We start from the raw sequence: 26,640 nt of genomic DNA, 5'->3' as shown, positions 1-26,640 counted from the left end.
TTTATTTTAAAAGTCCTCTGTTTATTTGAATGGCTTTTAAGAAGCAGAAGGCCAGATTATAACACTAGGAGCAGGACAAGCATGAACAGTGAGAGGAACCCACGCCAACAAGCATGTAGCACCCTTTCTTGCGCGACTGGGTAAATGCTACAGAGCCAGACAGGGCCAGGGCTTGCCGAGGGCTGAGGGCAGCCCACGGAGGGGTCATGCTGGGAAAAGTGGGAGCGGTCTCACCCCCAGGCAAGGGAAGTCCCACAGATGAAGAAACACAGACTCCACCTGTTCAAGGAGGCACTTACAGGTCTACCATGGAAAGCAAACGAGAGAAGCCAGGTTATAAGGAAGGCCAGGGCAGCCCATGTTTGCAAAAGACTGAAGTAGACCTATCATCATAAAACAAATGGTATAAAATAGGGCTTCTCACAGGTAGACCCAAGCCCACTATGTGGAGAGGTTTCATTTAAAATCTTCTTCTAAACTGGGGGTACCAAGATGTTTGTAATTAGAAATTAGAACTTAAGGATATGGGCTTCCCTGGTGGCTCAAATGGTAAAGAACATGCCTGCAATGCAGGAGACCTGGGTTCGATCCTTGTGTGGGGAAGATCCCTGGATTAGGAAATAGCAACCCATTCCAGTACTCTTGCCTGGTGAATTCCATGGACAGAGGAACCAAGCAGGCTACAGTCCATAGGGTCACAGAGTTGGACATGACTGGATGACTAACACTTCTACTAGAACGTAAGGATACGTGTGTGTGCGAGCTAAGTCGCTTTAGTTGTGTCCGACTCTGTGTGATGCTATGGAGTGGAGCCTGCTAGGCTCCTCTGTCCATGGGATTCTCCAGGCAAGAATACTGGAGTGGAGTGCCATGCCCTCTTCCACAGGATCTTCCCGACCCAGAATCAAACCTGAGTCTTTTAAGTCTCCTGCATTAGGCAGATGGGTTCTTTACCACTAGTGCCACCTGGGAAGCCCAGAGATATGTGTACTGTTAATAAAGCAGTTTATACGTACGGAGTTTAAAACACACAAAGGTATGAACCAGGTTATCTCCAGGGTCTCTTAAAGATCAAAGCTCTGTGAGTCTGAGTATTCTATCTTCATACTCTTAATTACTCGTTTCTGAAAAACCCAATTCACCAAGCCTGGGTCAGAGGGTGCAAACTGGAAACTCAAAGGCCGGATTTGGCCTGTAAGATGTGTTTTATTTGGCACACACAGTGTTTTCTAAATTCATAATAGCTGCCAACATTTAAAAGTCCAAATTTCTAGCTTCTCTTGGAAAATGGGGAGGAATATTTGGCAACAGCAGCCCACATTCCCATATAGCAGCAACCATGTCAGACGACAGTGTCTGTGTTCCCCATTTTGCTACAGTCCTTGCCTAATCCTCTTGCTCATTTATGTCTCCTGCCTGGCCCTTGGAGGCATCAGAGTCTGTGGCCTGGCCCAGACGTCCAGTCTATGGTGACCTCATCATTTTCTATCTGATGCAGCTACACACCCAGCCTTGAGGCTTCTACCCTAATTCCATAGCAGACCCATCTTAACAGTTGGCCCATGAAGATGTATTCACCTGCAGGCCAGGAGTGTGGAAATCAGGGTCCCTGTCTGCAGAGTTTTGGTTTGTGACCGAAAAGTTGCCAGCCATATTTCATTTTCATAAACTGAATCCAAAGCTCTCTTGGGGAATGACCCATCAGATACTTCCTGATCGAGGCCAAGGGTAAGTTCCTTCTGGATCAGACCAGAACACTCAAGTGGAGGACAATCCCAGTCTAGGCCAGGCTGGACCAGGAGGGCAGGGAAGAAGGCAGCTTTCCTAGCTATGGCCATGAGATGACCAGGGGAGCTGGGTACTGTTAGCAGCTTTTATAGATGCCTAGGAGGTATCACTCACAGCGTGAATGGCTCCATCTGCATTTGTGCAGTGAACAGTCTGCCCAACTGTACATGTTGGCCTTGGGACTGTCAAGGGAAGGGAAGAAATAAATGTAGATGGTGAGGCAGGTGCAGTCAGAAGTGATTCTACCACTTTGTTTCCAAGGCTGCAGGGATGAAGGGTGGGAGGCAGAGGGTGAGGAGCCAAGACCTCGTTGGCCAGAGGCTGGAAGTTGGAGAGATAGATAAGGGGCCTGGCCTCAGAGGGCCCCACGCTGCACATGTGCAAAGGCCCATGAGATGACAGAAAGAGCCAGGGCTAGTCCCAGGAAGCAGGGCTGGCCATCACTATACCCAGGACCCTTGGTTAACAGAGATAACCATTCTGTACACACACACACACACACACACACACACACACACACACACAAGTTCAGTCATTAGCAGAGTTATCTGCCCCATTATACACACCCACAAAACATTATACAAACCCACAAAACCACAACATGTACAAAAAGCATGCACAAGTGCAGGTTTTGTCCTGTTGCACATATTCATATGAGTGTGTCCATACACACAATCACAGTGATTGTTGGTAAGAGCAGCTCATCACAAAGGTATGTTTAACAAACATCTTCAAAGCACCCAAAGTCCTTTCTGACAAAGCTACGTGCAGGAGTCCAGCACAGCACCAAGTAACACGGAAGGAGAGAAAAGCGAAGAAAACCTCAAGCTACAGCCAGCCGCAGCGTGTTGGCCTGCAGTGCCCCCTACTGGTGGGAAGGGCATTTGTACTTTGCTTGAAGACGGTGAAACCTGAGACACTGCTTCTCAGGCACCTCTTTTTTTATTTTTTAAAAATTATTTTATTTCCATTTTGGCTGCAACAGGTCTTCTCTAGTTGTGGAGAGTGGGGGTACTCTCTGTGATGCACCAGCTTGTCATCGCGGTGGCTCCTCTTGTTGCCGAGCACAGGCTCTAGGGCATGGAAGCTCAGTAGTTGCAGCCCGCAGGCTTTAGAGCACAGGCTCAATAGTTGTGGCTCATGGGCTTAGCTGACCCACAGCATGTGGAATCTTCCCAGACCAAGGATTGAACCTGTGTCCCCTTCACTGGCAGGCAGATTCTTAACCACTGGAGCACCAAGGAAGTCCACAGGCACCCCTTCTAAGGATGCCGCCAACCCAGGATGCCATTCTCCGTCCTCTCGCTCCCTCCCTCCTCTCGCTAGTCAGGTGAGACCCTGGCATCCTCAGAGTTGCAGCACGCATCAGAGGACGAACATTCAGGGCCTTGCATCCCCCTGGAGAGCAATATCCACCACCAATAGGGATGGCAAAACAGGTTTTTCTTCTTTCGCGTCAACTCCAGCCCACCAGTGGTGGCTGCCTAGAATGCTGGGTTGAGAAGGATTCTGAAGCCAGCTCTGCGCTTAGCATTGAGGGGTATCCTTCTACTATGGAACAGTGCCAGCAGTCATGGCAGTAAGTAGGACCACTTCTACATTGCCATTCCCTAAATCTCCAGATTTCTCCTGATCCACAATTCCAGCATGAGGGTATATATGTCTGTTACTCTCTGACAACCACAAGAAAACTGTCATTCCAGCTTTCACCTGAGTTTTATCTTACATGATCAGTAACTTCTGAGCCAGCTGAAATTCTCCCTGGAATCCTCTTTGTGAAGAGCTAGTTCTTGCTTCCACAGACAGCATGTGGATGACTTATTAGATCCGGGTCCTTAAGTCAACAGGGGACACTTCACTTTATCCCAAACTAATATTTACCTAAGGCCCATCTAAGCACTTCTCACTTCTCAAGAGACTCCTCAGGGGCAATCATGAGCTGAGAACCACATGGCTGTGCTGAGCAGATATGAGTTAGCCAGCTGGGCTGAGCTTTAGCCAGGGGTCCCGTTCCCTGCCCCTCACCCAGCACTCAAATCATATGTGTGGATCAAAATTCCAAATTACAATGTGCCATGTCACTTGAAAACAGACCTTGAAATCTTCAGTCCTCAGATGCTAAGGGCCTACTGTGTTTAGCATCAAGATTATCAGTGCCTATAATCCCTGATGATGCCCACAGATGGGCACAGAACCCACTGCTGCTGCCCCCTCTGCAACCTAGCCAGCCTCTACCTCCAAATGCTTAGGTGGATGTAAGCTGGTCTCTCCCACTGAGGAGTGGGCCAGGGATGTTTGCCTTAACCCAGGGGTCAGCAAACTCTTTCCACAAAGAGCCAGAGGAAAAATTTCAGCTCCTTGGTTTCTGCTGAAGCAGTTCAACTCTCTTGCTGTATTTCAAATGCTGAAAACATATGTAAACAAATGGGCGTGGCTATATTCCAATAAAATTTCTTTACCAAAACAGATGGTAGGTGCAGAAGGAAATGGCAACCCACTCCACTGTTCTTGCCTGGGAAATCTCATGGACAGAGGATCCTGGTGGGTTACAGTCCATGGGGCGACAAAAAAGAGTCTGACACGACTGAGGGGAGAAAATAGCCCCAGGAAAGTTGAGGCACTTGCCAGAGGCCCCCCTAGAGCCTGGAGCCACAGCTACTAAGCCCAGTGCTGCAACTACTGAAGCCTGCACACGCCCTAGAGCCTCCGCTCCACAGCAAGGGAAGCCACCACAAGGAGAAGTCCGCACACCACAGCTAAAGAGTAGCCCCTGCTTGCCGCAACTCGAGAAAAGCCCACGCGGCAGCGAAGACCTTGCACAGCCAAAAATAAAAAAAGAAAATCATAAAAAGAAAAACAGGTGGTGGGCTAGATGTGGCCCAAGGTGCCACAGTTTGCCAAACCCAGCATCAGCCCAAACATACGGAGCTCTACAGAACGTGGGGGTGTCTAGAGGTGCTTCAGAATGTCTGCGAATGTTTGATTCTAGCTTAAATTCTTCTTCGCTGTTTAGGAAGCTGCAACAAAGATGTACCCACTCAAGTCTATTGTGGCATTTTGCCAGGCAGGGAGTCAATATGTTCAACAGACTGTCCGGTGTTAAGAAGCGTCACATCTATGCATGTGGATGGGCCACTTGGCAGAAGAGTTAAGAGCCTGATTCCCAGCATCAGACAGACATGAGCTCGAGTTCTCCTGCCGCCACTTCCCAGACGTGTGACTTTGGACAACTCACTTTACCTCTCTAAAGCCAGCAGAGACAGGAGACCACCAGAGTGGACACCGCCATCCATCACGCGGGCACAGACTCTCATAGCCCCTTTTTGCTGAAATATAAGAAGACAGAGGGGCCAGGGGAGCTGAGACAATGAGGAGGGGCGCTCAGGGGCTCAGGACAATGCTATTTATAACTTATGGAGGCATTTCAGCATTATAAGCACCAGTTAGTCTGGACTGGTGCACACCAGTTGAATATCACTATAACACGGAATCCACCTTGGATTAGAGTTCTTTCTGATTTCAACTTCCTCTGGCATCTTCTGCTACATCCCCATCGCTCTGACTGGGTTCTCAGAAAGCGGAGAGGACTGTTTTGCAGTGACCATGGAAGTCTCAGTGCGTAGTTACAGGGCTTCTGTTTTACTAACTGGCAGTTTCCACTGGGTCTGGGACTTGGTTGGTAAGTATTTCCTGGGACATGTTCTGCAGGAGTGCCAAGATGTTGGTTAGAAGCTATGTCCTCTCTGCTCCATCACTGCAGTCCCTGGCTGGGCCAGTGGCTCTGGTGCTTGTATGGCTTTTTAATTTACCTCAGTTCAGTTCAATTGCTCAGTCAAGTCTGACTCTTTGCGACTGCATGGGCTGCAGCATACCGGGCTTCCTTGTCCATCACCGACTCCCAGACTTGCTCAAATTCACGTCCATCGAGTCGGTGACGCCATCCAACCATCTCATCCTCTGTTGTCCTCTTCTCCTGCCTTCAATCTTTCCCAGCATCAGGGTCTTTTTCAATGAGTCAGCTCTTCCCAAAGTAGTGGGGTTTTAGCTTCAGTATCAGTCCTTTCAATGAATATTCAGGACTGATTTCCTTTAGGATTGACTGGTTTGATCTCCTTGCAGTCCAAGGGACTCTCAAGAGTCTTCTCCAACACCACAGTTCAAAAGCATCAATCCTTCGGTGCTCAGCTTTCTTTATGGTCCAACTCTCACATCCATACATGACCACTGAAAAAACCATAGCTTTGACTAGATGGACCTTTGTTGGCAAAGTAATGTCTCTGCTTTTTAGTATGCTGTCTAGGTTGGTCATAGCTTTTCTTCCAAGGAGCAAACATCTTTTAATTTCATGGCTGCAGTCACCATCTGCAGTGATTTTGGAGACCAGGAAAACAAAGTCTGTCACTGTTTCCATTGTTTCCCTATTTATTTGCCATGAAGTGATGGGACCGGACACCGTTTTTGGAATGGGACCGGATTTTCGTTTTTTGAATGTTGAGTTTTAAGCCAGCTTTTTTCACTCTCCTCTTTCACGTTCACTTTTAATTTGCCTGCTGACACAATAAACACTCTTCTCCCCAGCACACCTCCTCACCACTTGAAACAATCAGGTGTGTCTGGCAGCTGCCTCAGCCTGCCCCCAGGACTTCTGGCCTTTTATTGCAGCCACTGAAAGCTCTTTTCCAGTCCTGAAATGCTCATTTATGGTTTCAATTATAGAATTTGGACCCTCGTGTCTCTCATTGCCCAGGGCTGTCCGAGTCTATTAACAGTGCTCCAGTGAAATAGATAGCTTTTACTGCACCTTATCTTGCTGCTTTCCACATCATATCTTCCTGCTTCCTGAGAGCCCTGGGAGAATCAGCCCTATGATCACGAGGCCGTAGAGGCAGGACCTCTTCAGGGTCCCTGGGGTGTTTCTTAATTAGGTGACATCTGGTGCTGCCCTCGAAGTGCACGTGTCCACCCTGGTCCCTCAGCCGAGTCCGAGCAGTGAGCCTTGGTTGTGCCCAGCCTCTCAGGCCTCTCACGGCTACCAGCTGAGAGCCCCGGAGGCTCATCCAAGTGGTGATTCTGACCCCAGAGGGAGCGAGGCAGAAGGCCTTGGTATGGTTCAGCCAAGATCAAGGGTGATTGGGGTTGAGCTCCTTCTCTTACTTCCTTTTCATCTACTTGAGGCTGTCCTCAGGTCTTGCCATATCTCTGGCTGGGCTGAGAGCTTCGGCAGAGGAAAGAGCTCCAAACCAGGTCCTCTGACCGGACGCCTCCTCTGTTGGCTGGAAGGGGCCTGGCTGTGGATGGGAATGACCTTATGCAAGGACATCCTTATCACTTGCCCATTCCCTGATAAAGCGTCAGCAGGGCTGCCTCAGCACCGCTCCGCTCCCCATCCCCGGCACAGCCTTACTCCTCCTCCCCACAGTCAGATCCTGGCTGCTCCAGCACTCAGAGGGCCAGCTGAGTCCAGGCCTCTTCTCACACCAACTGTTGCTCATTTCCAGAGCCACCTCAGTCTTCTCACTTTGTTCTCCCTCCTGGGTTATTTTTCTGACTCTGCTACTATGCCCTACCCTGCCCAGAACCTGGGCCCTTCGGACAGAAGGACAAAGGACAGGCTCCACATTGCCCATCACTCCTTTCCCAGAGTGATGCCCCCAGAAGCATTCCAGCTCCCTGCACACACCTCCACTTTCTTCATAAAGTAGTTGCTCATAGTTGGGGTTCCCCCTGGGGAACTAGACAATCAGTCCCCACCACTGATGTCTGCTTACCCCTTTGGGTCTTCCCATGGGATTAATCACTGGAGGTCCCACCTTCTCTCCAGAGAGAGCCAGGCTGGTCAGCAAAGGAAGAGGCTGATTCATCCAGCAATGAGAGGTCTCCCCTGTACGTGGTGACAAAAGTGCTGTAGGGGCTCCTGCAAGTTCACCAGTCACCTCGTCCTGGAGTCCCTTGCCCAGCATCTTGAGAGACAAAGAGGTCACCACTTCCACTCAGAATCCCATAGCTGGAGACTCTTGCTAGTGCACATTTCAGCTCCTTCCTCACTAGCCAGTCATGGCCCAAACCAGACCTCTTCTCACTTTCTACATCACCCCAGGCAGGCCTTCCCTCAGGCTAATCCTGGATTGACCTCCCACTTCAGTCATTGAGATTTCTTCCCTGCATTTGAGCTCACAACGGTAAACACCAATTCTCCACTTCTTCCTTCACCAACAGGGCTGCTTGGCAGCACAGCAGGATACAATCGCTGAGGGAGTAAGGGCTGAGATGAGGGAGCTGGCAGGGAGGAACAAATTAAATTTGGCTAAAAAACAACAGCAAAGGAAGCACTGATCCGGCAGTGCCCCCTGCTGGCCAGAGGCGAGTTTGCATGCAAGTTAAATTCACTCCCTCACTCCTTCCACAAACACAGCACATTTCTGCTGACCCTTGATGAGTCAGGGGATCGCAGGAAGCAGACAGGTCATCTAGTCCAGTGGTTCCCAAACGTGTAAAACCGTAGGGAAGTGGCTGTGGATGATTGTGCGTCTTGCCCATTTGACAAAGGCTTCTGGGCTGAGGAGCCAGTGGGGGCTGAAATCCAGCCTATATCCTGCTATCCAAGCTGTGTACCCCAGTGTGGTCTGGGTCAGTTCACAGGGAGGGTTCCCTTTTCATAATTCATTCCAAAGACCTCGTCCTTCTATAACTTGTACAAAAGCGCCGTATGTATCAGCAGCAGCCCCGGCACACCATGCTTCCTTCAAAGAGGGCGATCTTATAAAAACCAAGCTTCTTTAGCTAAATTGAAAACCACCCAAAAGATAGGGAAACTGACTCATCAAGCAGTGAGCGTTCTCCCCCAGGAAATGGTGACAAAGGGGCTGCAGGGGCTCCTTCAAGAATGGAGTGTTCACCAGTGCACGTCAGGGGGTCACCTCATCCTAGAGTCCCTTGCAAAGGAACTTAAAGTCATACACTTAATGCTAAGACAGAGCTTAGGAGCCAGATCCCATCTCTTTGTACTACACTGAGCTAGTTTCAGAAGGCCCCCTTGAGGCATCCTGGCTGCTCTGACTCTCCCACCCTCAGTCTCATCAACTTCCCTCTGAAACTCAGCTACTCTGCACAGTCTTACTTTCTGAGTAAGATCAGGATCATGGCACAGTATTTGCCTAAAAGGAGGGCTGGTGAGGATGCTGGCCCCATCTGCACAGTTTCCTACAGGTACCTCACTCCCAGGGATGAGGGCAGACATGCAGAAGGGAGGAGAGATGAGGAACCAGAAGGGTCCATCGGGTGACGCGTAGGACAGGGAACCATGCCTGCGGGTCAGCGAGGCTGGTGGCTCAGCTACTGTGCAGGGGGGGCCTGCTTCGTAGGTGAGGTCCGCCGGGATGTCTGAGCCACACCATAAGGCACATGGGCGGCCACCGTGCCCATCTCCTGAGCCCCAGCCACGTGGAACATCTGGTCATCAAAGAAGATATGCGGGCGGATCTTCTCCAGAAGGGGACCCTTGGGTGCTCCTGCAAGGAACAGGGCCTCATCCGTCTCCAGGCCCCAGCTGCGCAGGGTCTTGAGAGCCCGGGCCCCCGAGCTGGCTGCACTGCGTGCTGTCACCAAGTACGTGCGGATTGGACACTCCAGTCGCAGGCCCTTGGAGTAGAACTTCTTCTGCAGTCTCCCCAGTGCCTCCAGGAAGCCCTTTAAGGGGCCCTACAAGAAGGCAAAGGAACGCTGTGAGCTTACCCATCTCCCAAACACTTGCCCCCTCACCAGCTGGGCTCCTCCCTGTAGCACTAAGATCTTGCTGTTTGTGGTTGGAATGTTTTTCAGGATTCCTAAACCTCTCAGTTCTGCTCTGCCTGCTCGGGCCACTGCATGCATCAGTTGGATTGTTGGTATCCATGGCAGTCTAGGTGTCCACACTGCTGTGATTGAAAAAAATATACCTGTGTCAGAAAAAACATACCTGGGCCACTGCTACTATAACAGCCCACCAGAGATATGGGTGTCTGTCCTACAGCGCTGTAAATGTGGCTTTTGTACTCATCAGCAGGGAGGAGATTAAAAATATTTAGTAACTATGGCACGAGCACCCTTCAAACAGAATGGACTCTAGTTGCAAACTACTGGGACAGACAGATCAATGAATCACTGCTCAGTATCAACACTGCTCCTGGGGCATGTGGGTGGCTCAGAGTGTCGTGCTCCAGTTTCGTAAGGTCAGGGAAAGGATTTACTTTCTACAGTGCCTGGAACAATGAAACTTCATGAGGAAGTGTGAATAAAGAACCAGAAGATGATAAAGAAGAAAACCATAACAGCAGTTGGACATCAGGAAAGGTAGGCTTCTGATCTTGGAGACCCCTCACTTACTGGGTGACCTGGGGAAAGCAGAGGTCTCCTGGGGCTCTGCCTCCCATTTAGTGGGGAAGAAAAAAAACAAAAACAAACTGTCCTCCTCTGGATTCCCAAGGATTTAGGAAGGAACAAAAAAGAAAGGAAGTGAAATGAATACTTGGGGGTCATAGCTAAAGCCAGCTGAGCTCTTGGAGAGAGGGACTTTGGGGTTATTGAGTACCCAGATTTTTGTTAAAAGCACAGACAGGAGCTCCCCAAGGGCTGGTGAATCCCAGTAGTTCCAACCCCAGGGAATTTCCACCAGCTCTAGGTTGTGTTATGCTCTCAGGGAGACTCTGAGTAGTTTGAGGGTGAGCGAGGATCCCCGAGGCCCCAGCCAGTGGATGGAAGACAGAAAGCGAGAAGGGCTGGTATGGCCCAGAGCAGATGGGCTGCCCCAGACCCCACACCAGCTGGATCTTCCTGTCCCGAGGAGGGGCACTTGTCCGGCTCTTCCTTTCCTCCAGTGAGGGAATCAGGGGCTTCTTGAGAGGGCGGGACCCCGCTCAGAGGAGTGGGGGAATCTCAGAGAGGGAAGGGCAGCTTCAGAGAGAGAGGGTGAGGCATTCAGAGAGGGATGGGAATTTAGAGGAGGATGGGGGCTCCAGGGAGGGGGTGGAGACCTCATAAAGGAGCTGCAAAGAAGAGGCAGGGGCTTCAGAGAGCAGCTTCAAGGGAGAACGAGGGCTTCGAAGAGGGGGTAGGAATGCCATGAGAGGGGTGGGGGCTCAGAGAAGAGGCAGAAGCTCATTGAGGGGAGCCAGGGGCCAGGTGAGAGGAAGGAGCGCTGGAAGCCTGGGGAGGGGCCCTGGCTGGATTCCTGGCTGAACATGGGGTTTGGCTTTGGGCTGGAGGTTCCAGCCAACGGTAGGTTCTGGGGAGCTTCCTTCCTCTACCCAGGGGTTCCGAGGAGTGTGTGGAGCACCTGGGCCAAAGGCTTGTTCTCGTGGGCCTTCTCATGCTCAAAGAACCTGTCCAGCCCATGGGCCTTCACGATGCGTTCCGACTCGTCCGAGAAAAGCACAGCGTCCCCGTCGAAGGCCACGCGCAGCTGACTCTGGGACACAGCCACGTCCCTGCTGGGGCTGAAGATGGTGGCCGCTGCGATCCCTGCATGGAGACAGGCAAGATCGTCCGCCCTCGACTGGGTCATCGGCGCCCCGACACCGCCTCAGCTGCCTGGGGGGCCGGGAAAGGGCTATCTCACCCTCTCTTTGCCCCATCTACCTCACCTGGGCCCAGCGAAGGAAGGCCAGCATTCAGAATATTACAAAATAGGCCAGTAAGAGTGGACAGTGGAGGGAGCTTCCTGTCAGTCCAGTGGTTAAGACTCCACACTTCCAGTGTAAGGGACGCAGGTTTGATCCTCAGTTGAGGAACTAAGATCCCACATGCTGCATGAAGTGAGGTCAAAAAGAAAAAAGAAGGGACAGTGGCTTTATCTCTGAGTAGGGCTCTGAGGACCCCGGCCTATGCCAGGGTTTCCCCTTCAGTTGCTGCTTTGAGGGAAGGTCTGGGGGGAGGGGGTCCCAGCAAACAGGAGGGCATTTGGAAGACATAGGGCAGGAGCTATTAATATTTATCAATCAGTATGGGGGACTTTCAATACTTTCAGTTCAGTCAGTCGTGTCTGACTCTGCAACCCCATGGACTGCAGCACACCAGGCTTCCCTGTCCATCACCAGCTCCCGGAGTTTACTCAAACTCATGTCCATTGAGTCAATAATGTCATCTAGTCATCTCATCCTCTGTCATCCCCTTCTCCTCCTGCCTTCAATCTTTCTCAGCAACAGGGTCCTTTCCAATGAGTCAGTTCTTCCCATCAGGTGGCCAAAGTATTGGAGCTTCAGCTTCATCAGTCCTTCCAATGAACACCCAGGACTGAACTCCTTCAGGATGGACTGGTTGGATCTCTTTGCTGTCCAAGGGACTCTCAAGAGTCTTCTCCAACACCACAGTTCAAAAGCATCAATTCTTCGGTGCTCAGCTTTCTTCACAGTCCAACTCTCACATCCATATATGACTACTGGAAAAACCATAGCTTTGACTAGAGGGACCTTTGGTGGCAAAGTAATGTCTCTGCTTTTTAACATGCTGTCTAGGTTGGTCTTAACTTTTCTTCCAAGGAAAAACGTCTTTTAATTTCAAGGCTGAAATCACCATCTGCAGTGATTTTGGAGCCCCCTAAAAATAAAGTCAGTCACTGTTTCCATTCAGTTCAGCTCAGTTCAGTCGCTCAGTCGTGTCCGACTCTTTGCAACCCCATGAATTGCAGCACGGCAGGCCTCCCTGTCCATCACCAACTCCTGGAGTTTACTCAAACCCATGTCCATCGAGTCGGTGATGCCATCCAGCCATCTCATCCTCTCTCATCCCATTCTCCTCCTACCCCAAATCCCTCCCAGCATTAGGGTCTTTTCCAATGAGTCAACTCTTCGCATGAGGTGGCCAGAGTATTGGAGTTTCAGCTTCAGCATCAGTCCTTCCAATGAACACCCAGGACTGATCTCCTTCAGGATGGACTGGTTGGATCTCCTTGCTGTCTAAGGGACTCTCAAGAGTCTTCTCCAACACCACAGTTTAAAAGCATCAATTTTTCAGCATTCAGCTTTCTTCACAGTCCAACTCTCACATCCACACATGACCACTGGAAAAACCATAGCCTTGACTAGATGGACCTTTGTTGGCAAAGTAATGTCTCTGCTTTTTAATATGCTAGTCCAAACCCAGTGTTTTCATTGTTACCCCATCTATTTGCCATGAAGTGATGGGACTGGATGCCATGATCTTAGTTTTCTGAATTTTGAGCTTTAAGCCAACTTTTTCCCTCTCCTCTTTCACTTTCATCAAGAGGCTCTAGTTCTTCAATACTTTAGCAAGGCCATACTGGTATGGACAGTTGAACCAGTCCTGAGTGGAAGGCAGGGCCCCCCAGGCCACCACTGTCCTTCCTGGGGCTCCTCACAGGCCCCTGATGTAGATCTACAGGGGGCCAGGAAGGACTCCTGACCCTGGCTGGGCCTCAGTTACTCTCTTACTGTTGGTTCCTGCAAGTCCCTCACCCACTCTGGACCCAGATAAAATTAAGGATGCTTCAGCTCTGTCCAGGGATCCCAGGCTTCAGTCTGGGGCGGGGGCACTGTGGGCACCCCCTAGTCTGCAGCCAGGCATGCACTACTCCCTGGCGGCTCAGATGGTAAACAATCTGCCTGCAATGCAGGATACCTTGGTTTGATCCCTGGGTCAGAAAGACCCCTTGGAAAAGCAAATAGAAACCCACTCCAATATTCTTGCTTGGAAAATCCCATGGACAGAGGAGTCTGGCAGGCTATAATCCATGGGGTTTCAAGAATAGGACATGACTTAGCAGGTAAACCACCCCCACATGCCCTACTCAGGGCTGCCTGGTCTTTAAAGTTTCCCTGGGGCAATGTGGGTGGCCATAGGAGGCAGCACTAATGACATGTGACTCTGTGTACAGACTCAGGACTTCTCCATGGGGCCCAGTATGCCTGTTGCAAACCCCAGCTTCAGGCTAGAGCTCACTGGATGACAGAGAGCAGTTTCAGGAAGCTGGAGACCTGGGCAGTGTGTTCAGCCCATCCTCGATTCTTTACCTCTCCAAAGGCCACGTCAGCCCTGCTCTTTGGGGATCTAGGGTCCTTAGGCCTGGGCAGAGGCAGAGCTTTGGGAGGAGTGAGCAATGCCAGCTTCACCTCACCTTCACTAAGCCTGAGGATGCTATAAGCATCAGGCCAGGACATCAGGCCAGGTTCCTTCTCAGCTTTGCCAGTGCTACAGCCAGGATGAACCAGAATCATCTGATCTTGAGCGGGGCCTCCCTTCTGACTATGCCCTGCTCCCCAGCCTGGGCTTAACTTAAAGACATATAGAGGGACTCAGGCAGGACAGTGCCAAGTCCCAACCAGAGGGTGTGACATCTGTCTAGGAAAATGGGTTCTGCTTTGGGCTGAAAGAAAGCCTCTTGGAGCCCCAAGCAGCTCAGGTGAGTAGGCCTCAGCAGGGAGAGAGGACAGGCTTCTAGGCAGGAGATAGCATGAGAGAGGAAGAAGTAAGTGAATACATTGTTGGCTGCAAAGCAAACTTATAGTTTCCAAAGGGGAAATATTGGTGGGAGAGGTAAGTCAGAAGCTTGGGATGAACATATACACACTACTATATATAAGATAGAGAGCCAACAAGAACCTACTGTATAGCATGGGGAACTCTATTCAATATTCTGTGATAACCTATATGAGAAAAGACTCTAAAAAAGAACGAATATATGTCTAACTGACTCACTTTGCTATACACTTTGCTAGACAAGTACTGATCTCCTTCCTCACTGGCCCAGAGAGGGACAGAGGCTGCCCATGGTCACACAGGAATCAGAACTCCTACTGACCTGGAGGATTTTTTTAGAAGGGAACAGCTTTCTGGGCTGTAAAGAGCGGTCCCACAGAAACTGACATCTGGGTGATGTGGGTGAGTAAAAGCATCCTTTAATATGGTAGGGCAGGAGGTGGGAGAGGGAACTAGATGGGCAATGAGTGAAACAGATGGGGCCTGTTCTCAGGGTTTACAGGACAGGTCATAGGAATTAAGGGAGGTGCCGCCCTTCCAGTTACCATGGCAACCCCTAGCGCCTGCGCAGAGCTTTAGGACCGGGCTGCCCATCTCTGAGACTGGCTCCTCACACTCCTCTCTGCCAGATCCCCCACACTCTCCTTCTCCAGCTTGACTCACCTTCATCAATGGCTTCCTGCACTTTTTCTGCATCAGCCGACAGGTAGAGGTTGGTGTGATAGGCCTTGAGGTAGCAGATGGGGCTGTTGCCGCCTGTCATGCAGAACCTCTCAATGAACAGGTCTGGGGAGGAGGTAGAAAGTAGCCAGGTGATGTCTGGGTCAACCCTCAGCACCTCAGAGTGGTCCCTCCGTGTCCAATGGATGCCATCTTGGTTCTGAGTGGTGGTGGGGCAGCAGAGCGATTCTCTGAGCGGTTTTAGGCCAGCGTTCCCTCTCTTTGAGTCCCCCCCACTCCATCCTTCATCCACGAATGCGGATGAGCACATCTCTGAAGGGGCTGCCTGGCTCACAGTAATACCCCCTTGTCAGGGAACCACAGTACTGCAAAGGCAGGTTCCCAGCCACGTGGCGTGTGGTCGATCCTTCCTCATCATAGTCGATTGTATCCGGGTAGGCGCCTGCCTCAAGCTGGGCCAGTCAGATTCTCTTGCAGTCTGGGCTGATAGTCACCTGGTACCCAAGTCTGTGCAGGTTGTAAAACTTCACTTTCAGTCAACAGCTGCTGCTCTGAACCCACGGAGTTGCCCCATCATTGCCCCAGCCCCGCACACAGGACGGTCCACCATGGAAGGGCAGGGCAGACCCCTGCCTCGGTGCCATAGGTGGTGTCTGTCCTGACTCCTCAGTGCTTGTGCCACAAAACAGGTAAATATTTTGAATATCACCCCTGCTTCCAACAATTTGAAATTAGGATTAAAATAATGCCAACTCACTCTCTTGATTGCTGAAAACAAGGACTCGTAAACTTGTAAATTTGGGCCATATTCAAGAAAAACAAAGAAACATAGTTTGGAGAAAGAGAAAGAGACAAGGAAAAAAAGAATGGATTTTCTGAGAGAAGCAGAAATTAGGGCTCTTGTGGTCCAGAGAGAAAAAGAACCCTGGAGAGATCACCAGTACTTGAATTCAGGCCCTTTGGGCTCAATTTTACTTCCCTCCCCGTGGTTCCAAGAGGCACTCCAATAACCTAGTAAGAAATCATTCTCTCGAGCTAAGCCTGGCTCTAGAGGGTCCATTACTTTCAATCAAGAGTTTGGACTAAGACACAAAGTCCCTTCACTCTGATGACTGCACCTGCCTCCCGCAGCAGCCCTGTAAGACCTGTCAGCCCCACTGCAAAGAGAAACTGAGGCACGGAGACAGCAAATATCTTGTCGGATCACGAAGGAAGTGGGGCCTGTGCAAGGATGTGCTGGAGCTGGCTTGTACCAGCTTGCAATGGCCAAATGCTAAACAATCAGGTACTTTGGGAGCTAGTTAGATTGTTCAGTTATTGGTAGCTTGACATCAGCCACAGTGGGAATATTTACACCCTGAAAATGACAACGCTATGATCAGAGTTTGGGGGGGTTGTTTTGTTTTTTGAAAGAGCTTATTTACCAGCACCCCACTTGGCTTGAGATTCCAGTGGGCATACCTGCACACTGCAGAGGTGTGATGCCAACCCTGGGTGTCCGCTAGGGATCATGTCATGGCCAAAGCTGTCATGCTTACCATAGTGGTTGATGCTGTTGATGAGACGGACACCCACTTGAGCGTGGTTGTTGGTCACCAGGACGATGTCGAAGAGGTCCTCACTCTCAGGGTACAGCTCCCGCAGCCGCCTGTTCACAGCCTCCAGAGCCTGGATGGGAAAGTGGGTCCTAGGGCTCAGACCCCCCAAGGACTGATGCCTGGTGTTAGTAGCCAGGGTTGGGGATGTGGGGTGGGCTGGGATCCAATACTGGGAGGGGAGGGGAAGTCAGGGGCTGGACTCGAGGTCAGAGCAGTGGACATGGACAATGACCCCCTAATCTCTGTCCTTGTATGGGTTGATTATTGCCCATACAATAATGCAAATTATTAGATTTCGATGCCTCACTAAAAGGGTGAGTGGAAGTCGAAATTCAGCTCAGGTTCCACGAGCTAAGCTGGTTATCTGAGGTGGGGCTGTATTCGTCCAGGGGATGGGGAGGACTCTTCTTCCCACAGTGGCTGTCCCCTTGCCAAGTCACGGTCCTGTGGGGTAGCACTACCCAGAGGGGACCCTTTTCCTTTATTCAAACCCCTATGGGAGTGCTTTTCTTTTTTAAAAAATCAGAAGTAATTAAGATTTCTTTAAATAAGTGAAAGCAAATTCAGTAGATAATAGTAAATACAAAATATAAAATAATTCAATGTATTAGATCAAGGTATTTTTCAGTTACATTATTATGTTCTTCTCTAAATAGTTAACCTGTAATAAAAGACAGTGTTCTTTGGGGGGACTTCCCTGGTGGTCCAGTGGCTAAGACCCTGGGTTCCCAATGCAGGGGGCCCAGATTTGATCCCTGGACAGGAGACTAGATCCCACATGTGACAAGTAAGGGTTCGCATGCCACAGTTAAGACCCGATGTAGCCAAATAAATAAAGATTAAAACAACAACAACAACAGTGTTCCTTGGATGAATACTACGTCTGAAATTATAACAAGATTTGCAGCAGAATATGCTTTTTTATACATTCCTTTTTCATATTTTTTCCATTATGGTTTATCACAGGATATTGAATATATATATATATATATATATATATATATTGAATATACTGTGCTATATAGTAGGACCTTGTTTATCCATCCTAAATGTAATCTACCAACCCCAAACTCCCATGGGAAGGCTTTTAGCTAATGCCCATGAAGGTTTTGTATGGCCAGTGGTGGGACTGCCCCTCACCTTCACGAAGGGGAAGGCTGGTCCAGGGCTGAAGGGCTCGTTCTCGTGTTCCAGCTGGTAGCGCACATATTCCTCCACGCCTTGCTCCGTGTAGATCCGCTGCTCCTCGTCCATGCGGAACAGGGCTCGGGAGGACACAGCAATGGTGACGGCATTCTGAGGCTTGGGCTGCAGGGATGCAGTAGAAGGGGTCGACCCTCAGACTTCCCTGAGGCAGGTCTCAAGTACCAGCCCCCCTGGGAACTGGGGACAGGGAGAGGCCCCAGGCCCGGCCTCTGCCCTAAGGAGCTCAGTCTTGGGCAGGGACAGACCTAGATTAGGATCCCCTCTGGTGAAGAACCCAGCTGGGGACTGGGGGGAAACGATGACTCCCCATGGAGGAGGACAATCTGGTGAGAGGCACATGTCCTCGGGGAGTTTTCAGTCTAGCTGGCCATCTTGACATGACAGAAAAATGAATACAGTGTAAGCAGCTAAAGTATGATTGATGCTCAAGATGGTCTTCAGAAGGGTTCCATTGTAAAATGGGAGCTACATGCCCTTGGGAAGAAATGGTGCCCAGAAGCATGACAATTATAGAAGAAAATCTGTCTCCAGCCCAGATCTTTCTCCTGAGCTCCAGACTGTTATTTCTAACTGCCCAGTTGACTAACAAACACTCAGACTCATCATGCCCAAGGCTGAATTCCCAAGGACAGCAATCTGTCCACCCTCAAGCCTCATCTCAGTGCTCCGCACCACCAAGCACTCATCACGCAGCCCAGAGCTCGGAAGTTGACCTCAAGTCTTCCCTCTTCCTCTCTCCCTTCCCCCATCAATCAGTCACCAAAACCTATCCACTCTACTAGAAACCATCCACTTCCTCCTGTCTTCCCTACCATGGACCAGCCATCACCATCTCTTATTCCCTCCCTCATATTGTTATCAGGGGATTTTTCTCAAATTCAGATCAGATCATGCCCATCCCCTTCAGTAGTGCCCTCTGTGTGGTAAAGAACCTGCCTGCCAATGCAGAAGACATAAGAGATGCAGGTTCAATCCCTGAGTTGGAAAGATCCCCTGGAGGAGGGCATGACAACCCACTCCAATATCCTTGCTTGGAAAATCCCATGGACGGAGGAGCCTGGTGGGCTACAGTCCATAGGGTCACAAAGAGTCAGACACAAATGAAGTGGCTTAGAACACACGCACACACTGTCATCAAATTCTTCTCACATTCTGAACAGCAGCTTTGAGGATGGAGTAGGAAGCCCTCCATGACAGACCCCTACCTCTGTCTCCTCTCTTACCTTCTCATTACCCTGCTTTGCTCTATCTGACATTTCTCATGTCTGAGTACATCTTCCCCCGCCCCTTCTCTGAACTTTTGCACTGGATGTTTCCTCTGACTGATTTGCTGTTTCCCTGCCTCCCCATCCAGCTAAGTTCTACTCAACCCTCAGGTCTCAGACTACATGTCATCTTTACAAAACCATCCCTTATCCCTAGTAATGGGCTTGCTACCTTTCCTATAGATTTCCTTTTTAGTAAAAATTTAGTAAATTTAGTAAATGTTTTCCTTTTAGTAAAATTCATTGAAGTAGATCCTGACACTAAGGAAATGCTGACTCTGTTGGACTTTGGTAGTCTGTCCAATCTGCTGGTCACTCAGCCTACAGTCGGGATAGATTTAAAAACACCATGTGGAGCCATTTGAATCTTTCTGCTCTGCTGTAATATTTTCAATAAACCTCTGGTAACAACAACTATCGTCGTTGTCATCAAATCGCTCAGTCGTGTCCAACCCTTTGTGACCCCATGGACTCTAGCCAACCACGCTCCTCCATCCATGGGATTCTCCAGGCAAGAATACTGGAGTGGGTTGCCATTTCCTTCTCTAGGGGATCTTCCTGACCAAGGGATCAAACCCAGGTCTCCCGCATTGCGGGCAGACGCTTTAACCTCTGAGCCACCAGGGAAGCCCAAACAACAACTATACACATGCATAATTGCTTATTTGTTGTTGTTACTTAGTCGTACGGCAGAAAGGGAAGAAGAACTAAAGAGCCTCTTGATGAAAGTGAAAGAGGAGAGTGAAAAAGTTGGCTTAAAGCTCAACATTCAGAAAACCAAGATCATGGCATCAGGTCCCATCACTTCATGGGAAATAGATGGGGAAACAGTGGAAAGAGTGAGAGACTTTATTTTTTTGGGCTCCAAAATCACAGCAGATGGTGATTGCAACCATGAAATCAAAAGATGCTTACTCCTTGGATGGAAAGTTATAACCAACCTAGATAGCATATTAAAAAGCAGAGATATTACTTTGCCAACAAAGGTCCATCTAGTCAAGGCTATGGTTTTTCCAATAGTCATGTATGGATGTGACAGTTGGACTGTGAATAAAGCTGAGTGCTGAAGAATTGATGCTTTTGAACTGTGGTGTTGGAGAAGACTCTTGAGAGTCCCTTGGACTGCAAGGAGATCCAATCAGTCCATCCTAGAGGAGATCAGTCCTGGGTGTTCATTGGAGGGACTGATGTTGAAGCTGAAACTCCAGTACTTTGGCCATCTGATGCGAAGAGCTGACTCATTCGACAAGACTCTGTTGCTGAGAAAGATTGAGGGCAGAAGGAGAAGGGGACGACAGAGGATGAGATGGTTGGACGGCATCACCAACTCAATGGACATGAGTTTGGGTAGGCTCTGGGAGCTGGTGTTGGACAGGGAGGCCTGGAGTGCTGCAGCTCATGGGGTCGCAAAGAGTTGGACATGACTGAGCGACTGAACTGAACTGATTTAGTCATTAAGTCATGTCTGACTCTCTTGCGACCCCAAGGACTGTAACCCACAACTGTCCTGTGTCCATGGGATTTCCCAGGCAAGAATACTGGAATGGGTTACTATTTCCTACTCGAGGGGCTCTTCCCAACCCCAGGGACCAAACCCAAGTTTCTTGCATTGCCAGGTGGATTATTTACCACTGAGCCACCAGGGAAGCCCTATTGCTTATTTAACTATTTCTATTTCTAGGCAGAGTTCTAGAAGCAGGAACCATGCTTAGTTCTGAGGGAGCAGGAACAAGAGTTATCTTGTTCATTTATAGTATCTCTAGTCCTCCAAACTATGTTTAGCATATAGTAGGTGCTCAGTAAATATTTAATGTCTCTGAACTTTTAAGCAATATATTTTAATGAGAGACAGTTTTTGCCATAACAAATTTAACAAGAACTAGAAACTCCACTGCAGTGCCCTTATCTATTCAAACTGCTTGAAATACAGTAGATGCTGAGAGAAGACTGTTTGAGTTGATGCAGATTTGACCAACGTTCATTGTTTTTTTGTGCCAAGCACCTGGGTTCTGCCTGAGGCTGGTCCTTGTAGAGACTCGGTTCCTGCCCGGAGAGTCGGAAGCTCTTGGGGGAGAAAGACGGATAAACAGAGATGCAAAAGGGCCTGAAATGAATGCTAGAACCAAGCGAAAGCGAAGTTCAGAGGAAGCTGCTATGGGAGAGGAGGCATCTCAGCAGAGCCTTGGAGGAGTGGGGTGAAGGAAGGCATGAGGAGGTGTGAACACACGCCGTGCCTTCGCAAAGGTGAGCAGAGCCCTGTGCATGGAGGCAGAGTGTAGCTGAGCCCAGAAGAATAGGCAGATGCCAGAAGGCCTTCTTTCAGGGGCCCATGAGGCTCTCAGAACTCCTCAGCACCTCCCATGGAATAGCGAGAAGGGAATGCCATCACAGGCGGCAGCTGGATCATGCATAATCCCTGGGGAGGATGAGAATGCAGGTCCCCAAGGGACTCACTGTTGTCTAGAGTCCCACCACATCTCTGTGACTTGAGCAATCCTGGGACCATGGTTCCCACTGGACAGATGAGGAAACAGGGACTCAAGTTGGGGGCAAGGCTCCTAAACGGACCTTGCATTGTGGCCTGCTCCTAACGGCCCTGCTGGCCACGCAGTCAATCCCATTCTTTCCCTCTGGAGTCAAGCCTAGGTCCCAATCAGTTGACAAGACTGAGTGATGATCACGTGACAGGCACTGTGTGGGGGACCTGGCTGCAAACCATACAGATGTGACCCTGCCCCCAGGGAGCTTATGGCCTACCCCCAAGGCAGAGGTCCATACCGCCTGCAGAGGAACATGTCCAGTAGACCCCTCTGTGAAAATGGGAATGTCCAATGCTGTCCATGTGACTGCATGTGGCTAGGAAGCCACTTGAAATGCGGCCAGTGAGAAGGAAGAACTGAATCTTTAATTGCATGTCATTTTAATCAGTTTAAACTTAAGTAGCCATAGTGGCTAATGAACCTTTAGAACCTCAAAGTAGGAACAGACCAGAGTCCCCAGACTCATGAGGCAGACCTCAGTTTGCATTTGACTTTTACCCCAGTCAAGACAGTGTGTGGGGCCAGCAGGGCGAGTCTAAGGTGTTGGCAGGACAGGTGACCGTCCTCTGGGGCTCAGCCCAGTAACTCTGTCAGCTGCCAGCCACCACCCGTGTCTGTGTGTCCTTGGGCTGGGTACCTCCCAACCCCCTCAGCCACTGTGAGCCTTCACGGAAGGAAGGTAAAAATTTTAAAAAAGGGGTAACAGAGGGATGGCCTGGGACAGTAAGGGTACAGTTGGGGGGATGGGGAGACCCGCTCTCATAAACCCAGGAGGTCTGCTGCCCTTCAAGGCAGGAGCTGAGCTTGCCTTGCTCCCTAAGCTTACTGCCCCAGGGACAGGCCCATCACCCCTTCAAGGACAGAGAGCCAGCTTCCCTCCCAGCCCCTTCAGGCAGGTTCCCAAGCTGCCGCTCCAGCCCAGGCAGCCATCCAAGGTCTCGCTCCTCACTTTCTGTCCCACAGTCCCTGCCAGACTGCTGTGTCCTGGGTCTTCTCCGGCTGACCTGCCTATATCCCACTGCATCCCACCTCTGGCCATTGCAAGGAAAAGGTCCCAGCTGCCTCAGTCCCAGGAGCCTCTATTTCCTTCTTTGACAGATGGGGAAAAAGGCCCAGAGACGGGCAGAGTATTACTCGAGGTCATCCAGCAAAGCCACGGCAGAGCCAGGATAAGATCCTAAGCCTCTGGCCTCTGTCCACACAGCAGCACCACCCACCTCTACCCCCCTCCTCAATCACTCCTGGAAGACCCCAACCCCCACTACTTCAGCACTGTCCTGGATGCTTCCCTACCCCTCTGCCCTCCCTTTCCAGGTCTGGGGGAACTGGTGAGGGGCACCATGCCTTCAGACAGAGGTTTCTAAGGGTAGGACTCTTTACCCCAAAATGGAGAGTCCCAGGATGGAACCCTGCTCTCCTGCTTAGCCTGCTCTGACTCTGTACAAGTGAGGAGGAGTCTAAGGGCCTAGAGGGCCTTAGCTGCTGTGGGAAATTCAGATCCCAGCTGGGAGACAGGAACAGCCTGTCCGGGCTCCAGGCAGAGCTGAAAGAACAGGGAAAAGGGGCTGCTCAGAGCTGGGGAGAAGCCAAGCACCTAGAGATGTCCTTGGACCTCGCTGCGGAGGGAGGCCACCCCGTCACGTACCATCAGGTGCACCTAACCTGAACCCTAACCCAAGTTAGAGGAACCCTAGTTCCTCCAGAAATCAGAAAGAAGTCCACACACCAGACTGAACCGTGGGTCAGAAAGACCCTTACACCAGACCAAAGTCTCAGTCTAGGAGCTCTGGGCTCCAAGGAGCCAGGTCCCACCAGCTCTCTCTGTCTTTCACTGGAGTGGTGTTGGGGGACCGGCTGGCTACTGCTGCTTCAGGGACAAGGATTGAGGCATCATGCAGGGCAACCTAGCCCCACCCTGCCTGCCCGAGGAGCTCGCGTTGAGGCCCTGGGCTTTTGCCTGTTGGGCCCAAGATAGGAACACAGCCACAAGCTGCTGTTTCTAGAAGGACTCAGAGGCCGAAGAACTGCTGGAGGAGAGGGGAACAAGACAGGTCTGGACTGAGGAAGTCCTCTGACCTCTTGAGGTGAGGGCCTCATATAGACCTTCGGGGTTAACTATTTCACTCAGGAACTAGGGGATGAGAATAAGCCTAGGCCAGACCAGCATGGGGCCCAGGAGGCCCAAAGCCCCCGAAATAGCCTGTGGGGTGGGGTTCCCGCAGGAAGGAGTAGGGGCCAGGAAGCCACCAGTCTCCTTGCCTCCCAGAGGATGACAAGGCCCAGGGACTGACTGAGAGGTCATACCAGACAAGAGGTCATAACTGATGACTGGGCCTGAGCTCCCAGAGGAAACGGACAGGTGGGCTCCACTCACTACCCTCGTCTCCATCCCCTTCTTTCCATCCCTCAGGCCCCGATATTAGTCCAGCTTCCTCCCCAGGCAGGAACCAGCCTCTTCACTGCTCTGCCTGTTACCAGGCACACCCTCTCCAAGCCATCCGCAAACACAGCCTCACTTTAGCAAAGTGACCTTGCTAAAATGAAAACGAACCAAGTTAATCCCTTGTTGAAAAGTCCTGTGGTAGCTCATAATGGTTTTCATACTTGTTTAAAAAGTAGGTTGACATTTGATGCAAATAAACTTTTTTGGGGGAGCCCCAATATGTAAACCCTATAGTACCATATTTTGTTGGTATAAATTCATTCCATGAATTCAATAGGCTTCCCTGATAGCTCAGTTGGCAAAGAATCCGCCTGCAATGCAGGAGGCCCTGGTTCAATTCCTGGGTCAGGAAGATCCCCTGGAGAAGGGATAGGCTACCCACTCCAGTATTCTTGGGCTTCCCTTGTGGCTCAGCTGGTAAAGAACCTGCCTGCAATGCTGGAGACCTGGGTTTGATCCCTGGGTTGGGAAAATCCCCTAGAGGAGGAAAAGGCTACCCACTCCAGTGTTCTGGCCTGGAGAATTCCATGGTACAGTTCCATGGTACAGAATTACATGGTACATGGGGTCACAAAGAGTCGGACACGACTGAGCGACTTTCACTTTCACACACATGAATTCAAATGTATTATGTATTCAGATGTTCATGGTATATTTATATTTAATGTCCACCAATGAATACAGGAGACCAGTGAGGATTTAAACTTCATCTAGTCAGTTTGTTTATGTTTCAATTTGCTGGTTTTTGCACAGCATTGAGAAAGTCCTGATTCATACCAATAAGTGGCTGCGAATGGTAAAAAGGCTTTTTTGTTTTGTTCTATTTTAAACTACAAGCCTTGGGAAACTCAACCACAATTGTCAGCAATCTCATGATACTCTTCTATTAAAACAGATCACCATAAAAGCTTTTTTCTGAGGTTTGCTAAAAAAGATAATCGACCTGTAGCATAAGGTAACACATTGGCAGTCTCCAAGGTGCTAAAATGTCCAATAACACATTTGAGTGAGCTGAATTTTATCACATATTTTTACTTTTGTAAAACATAGTTTGAGGAAGAAAGAAAATGAATTGACTTCACCTGTGAGCAGACACCCTGAAACATGGGTTTTCATAGAGCCTAATGTTAAGACCTCTAACCCCATTGAATAAGATCTGGATTTTTTAATGCAGCACTCAAGGCCCTCTGTGGGTCTCTGGCATCTCCCCAGTTGCTCTCCTAAAGATCCTGCATTTTATTTTCTCACTCAGTTTCAAAGACATCGACCATGTGTCTTTTGCTTATCCTGTTTCCCTGTCTGGGAAGGTCCACCTACTCAGGCTTTAAGATCAGCTCAAATCAAGCCACCTCTACAAGAATTCCTGAGTTGGCAGTCACTGCCTCCCTTCTGCTCCCACTGCTAAGGTTTTCACCTGGGCATTCACCATATCTAGGGTCTCTGTGAGCTCCTGGGGCAGGGACTCAGCCTAATTCATCTCTCAATCTGCACTGCTGAGCAGGACTGGAGGTGCAGCAGGGAACGACTGTTGACAAGGTGGGCCTCACGGGAGGGAAGCAGCAGAGTGCTTTAAGGTCAGTTTGGAGCTCTTTGGAGGATGCTCTGAACCAGCTTCCATTCTTCATCCCCTTCCCAGGCTCTGAGATCGGGGAAGTTGGTGTGAGCAAGGCCCAGGAACCAAGGGGAGAAGAGACTCCTCCGTGTGAGTCCTGGAGGGCTGAGGCGACCACCTAGGTAGCAGAAACGCTGATGCCAGCGAGGGCTACCCTGTGAGGGGAGCAGAGCCCGGAGCTGGGGCACAGTCCAGCGCTGGGACCCCAGAGCCAGGGACGCAGAGCCCTAAGCTCAGAGCGCAGATTCCAGTGCAGATCCCTTCTCTTAAAACCCAGGGAGCCCAGCACCCCGAGCCGGAGCCCTGTGCGCAGGATGGCAGAAACCGGAGCGCACAGCAAGGAGCCGGGTTTACAGAGTCCGGTTACCTGAGCCCCGGCGCTGCTGCAGGCGCCGCTGACCGGCTTTGCCAACAAGTGCTGCCCCCGTGCCCCCGGCTGGGCCGCGGCCCGGAGCTGGGCCCTGATGACAGCATGGGGGAGGAGGATGCTGGCGTGGAACCGGAGTTCCGAGATAAAAAAACACCCGACCAGAGCTCTTAAAATAAAACGGAGCCTGTGCCAACGGCCTGGCATATGCTGGTGATGAGGACCTGCGTCCCTTCTCGGAGGGGCGCCACGGGTCCCTCTCCGAAGGGCTGACCCCTCCGGGTGTGACCCTCACCCTGCCCCGTCCCATACCCATGCCCTGGTCTTACCGATTTGGGTTTCTTCTGGGGCGCGAGGTTGTCATAGAAAGTCTTGGCTTCCTCCCAGTGCGGGGCCGCGGCGGTCTCTGCTCCCGGCCCGGGCTCGCGGGGCTCCCGGGACTCCCCGGGTTCCATGCTCGGCTCTGACCCGGCCTGGCGGGAGCAGGAGGCTGCGGAGAGCGGAGCCGGCGGGACTGGGCTGCGGGAGGGAGAGAGGCGCGTCCCGGGCGTGAGAAGGGGGCGGGCAGCGGCGGGGAGAGTGCGCGTGCGGGCCGGCAGCAGGGAGGGCAGAGCGCCGGGTGCTCAACCCGACCAGTCGGCAGTCGGTGTGCAGCTGCTGTTGCCGGTGGCG

At 50.7% G+C, this 26,640-nt stretch overlaps 1 protein-coding gene across 1 annotated transcript; it reads right to left on the bottom strand.

Annotated features, from left to right (window-relative positions):
* On the bottom strand, positions 1-26,640 carry NT5C1A (5'-nucleotidase, cytosolic IA). The gene is made up of 6 exons (XM_020896888.2): positions 26,298-26,640; positions 17,676-17,843; positions 16,476-16,605; positions 14,920-15,042; positions 11,099-11,283; positions 1-9,486 (listed from the first exon to the last, which is right to left on the bottom strand). Exons 1-6 carry the CDS (start codon positions 26,421-26,423, stop codon positions 9,121-9,123), a joined length of 1,098 nt encoding a protein of 365 aa, XP_020752547.1. The 5' UTR covers positions 26,424-26,640; the 3' UTR covers positions 1-9,120.

This window comes from Odocoileus virginianus, chromosome 5 (assembly GCF_023699985.2).
Source record: "Odocoileus virginianus isolate 20LAN1187 ecotype Illinois chromosome 5, Ovbor_1.2, whole genome shotgun sequence".
NCBI lineage: Eukaryota > Metazoa > Chordata > Mammalia > Artiodactyla > Cervidae > Odocoileus > Odocoileus virginianus.
The sequence above is the reverse complement of the archived record's forward strand: the minus strand, read 5'-3'. Positions and strand labels throughout refer to the sequence as shown.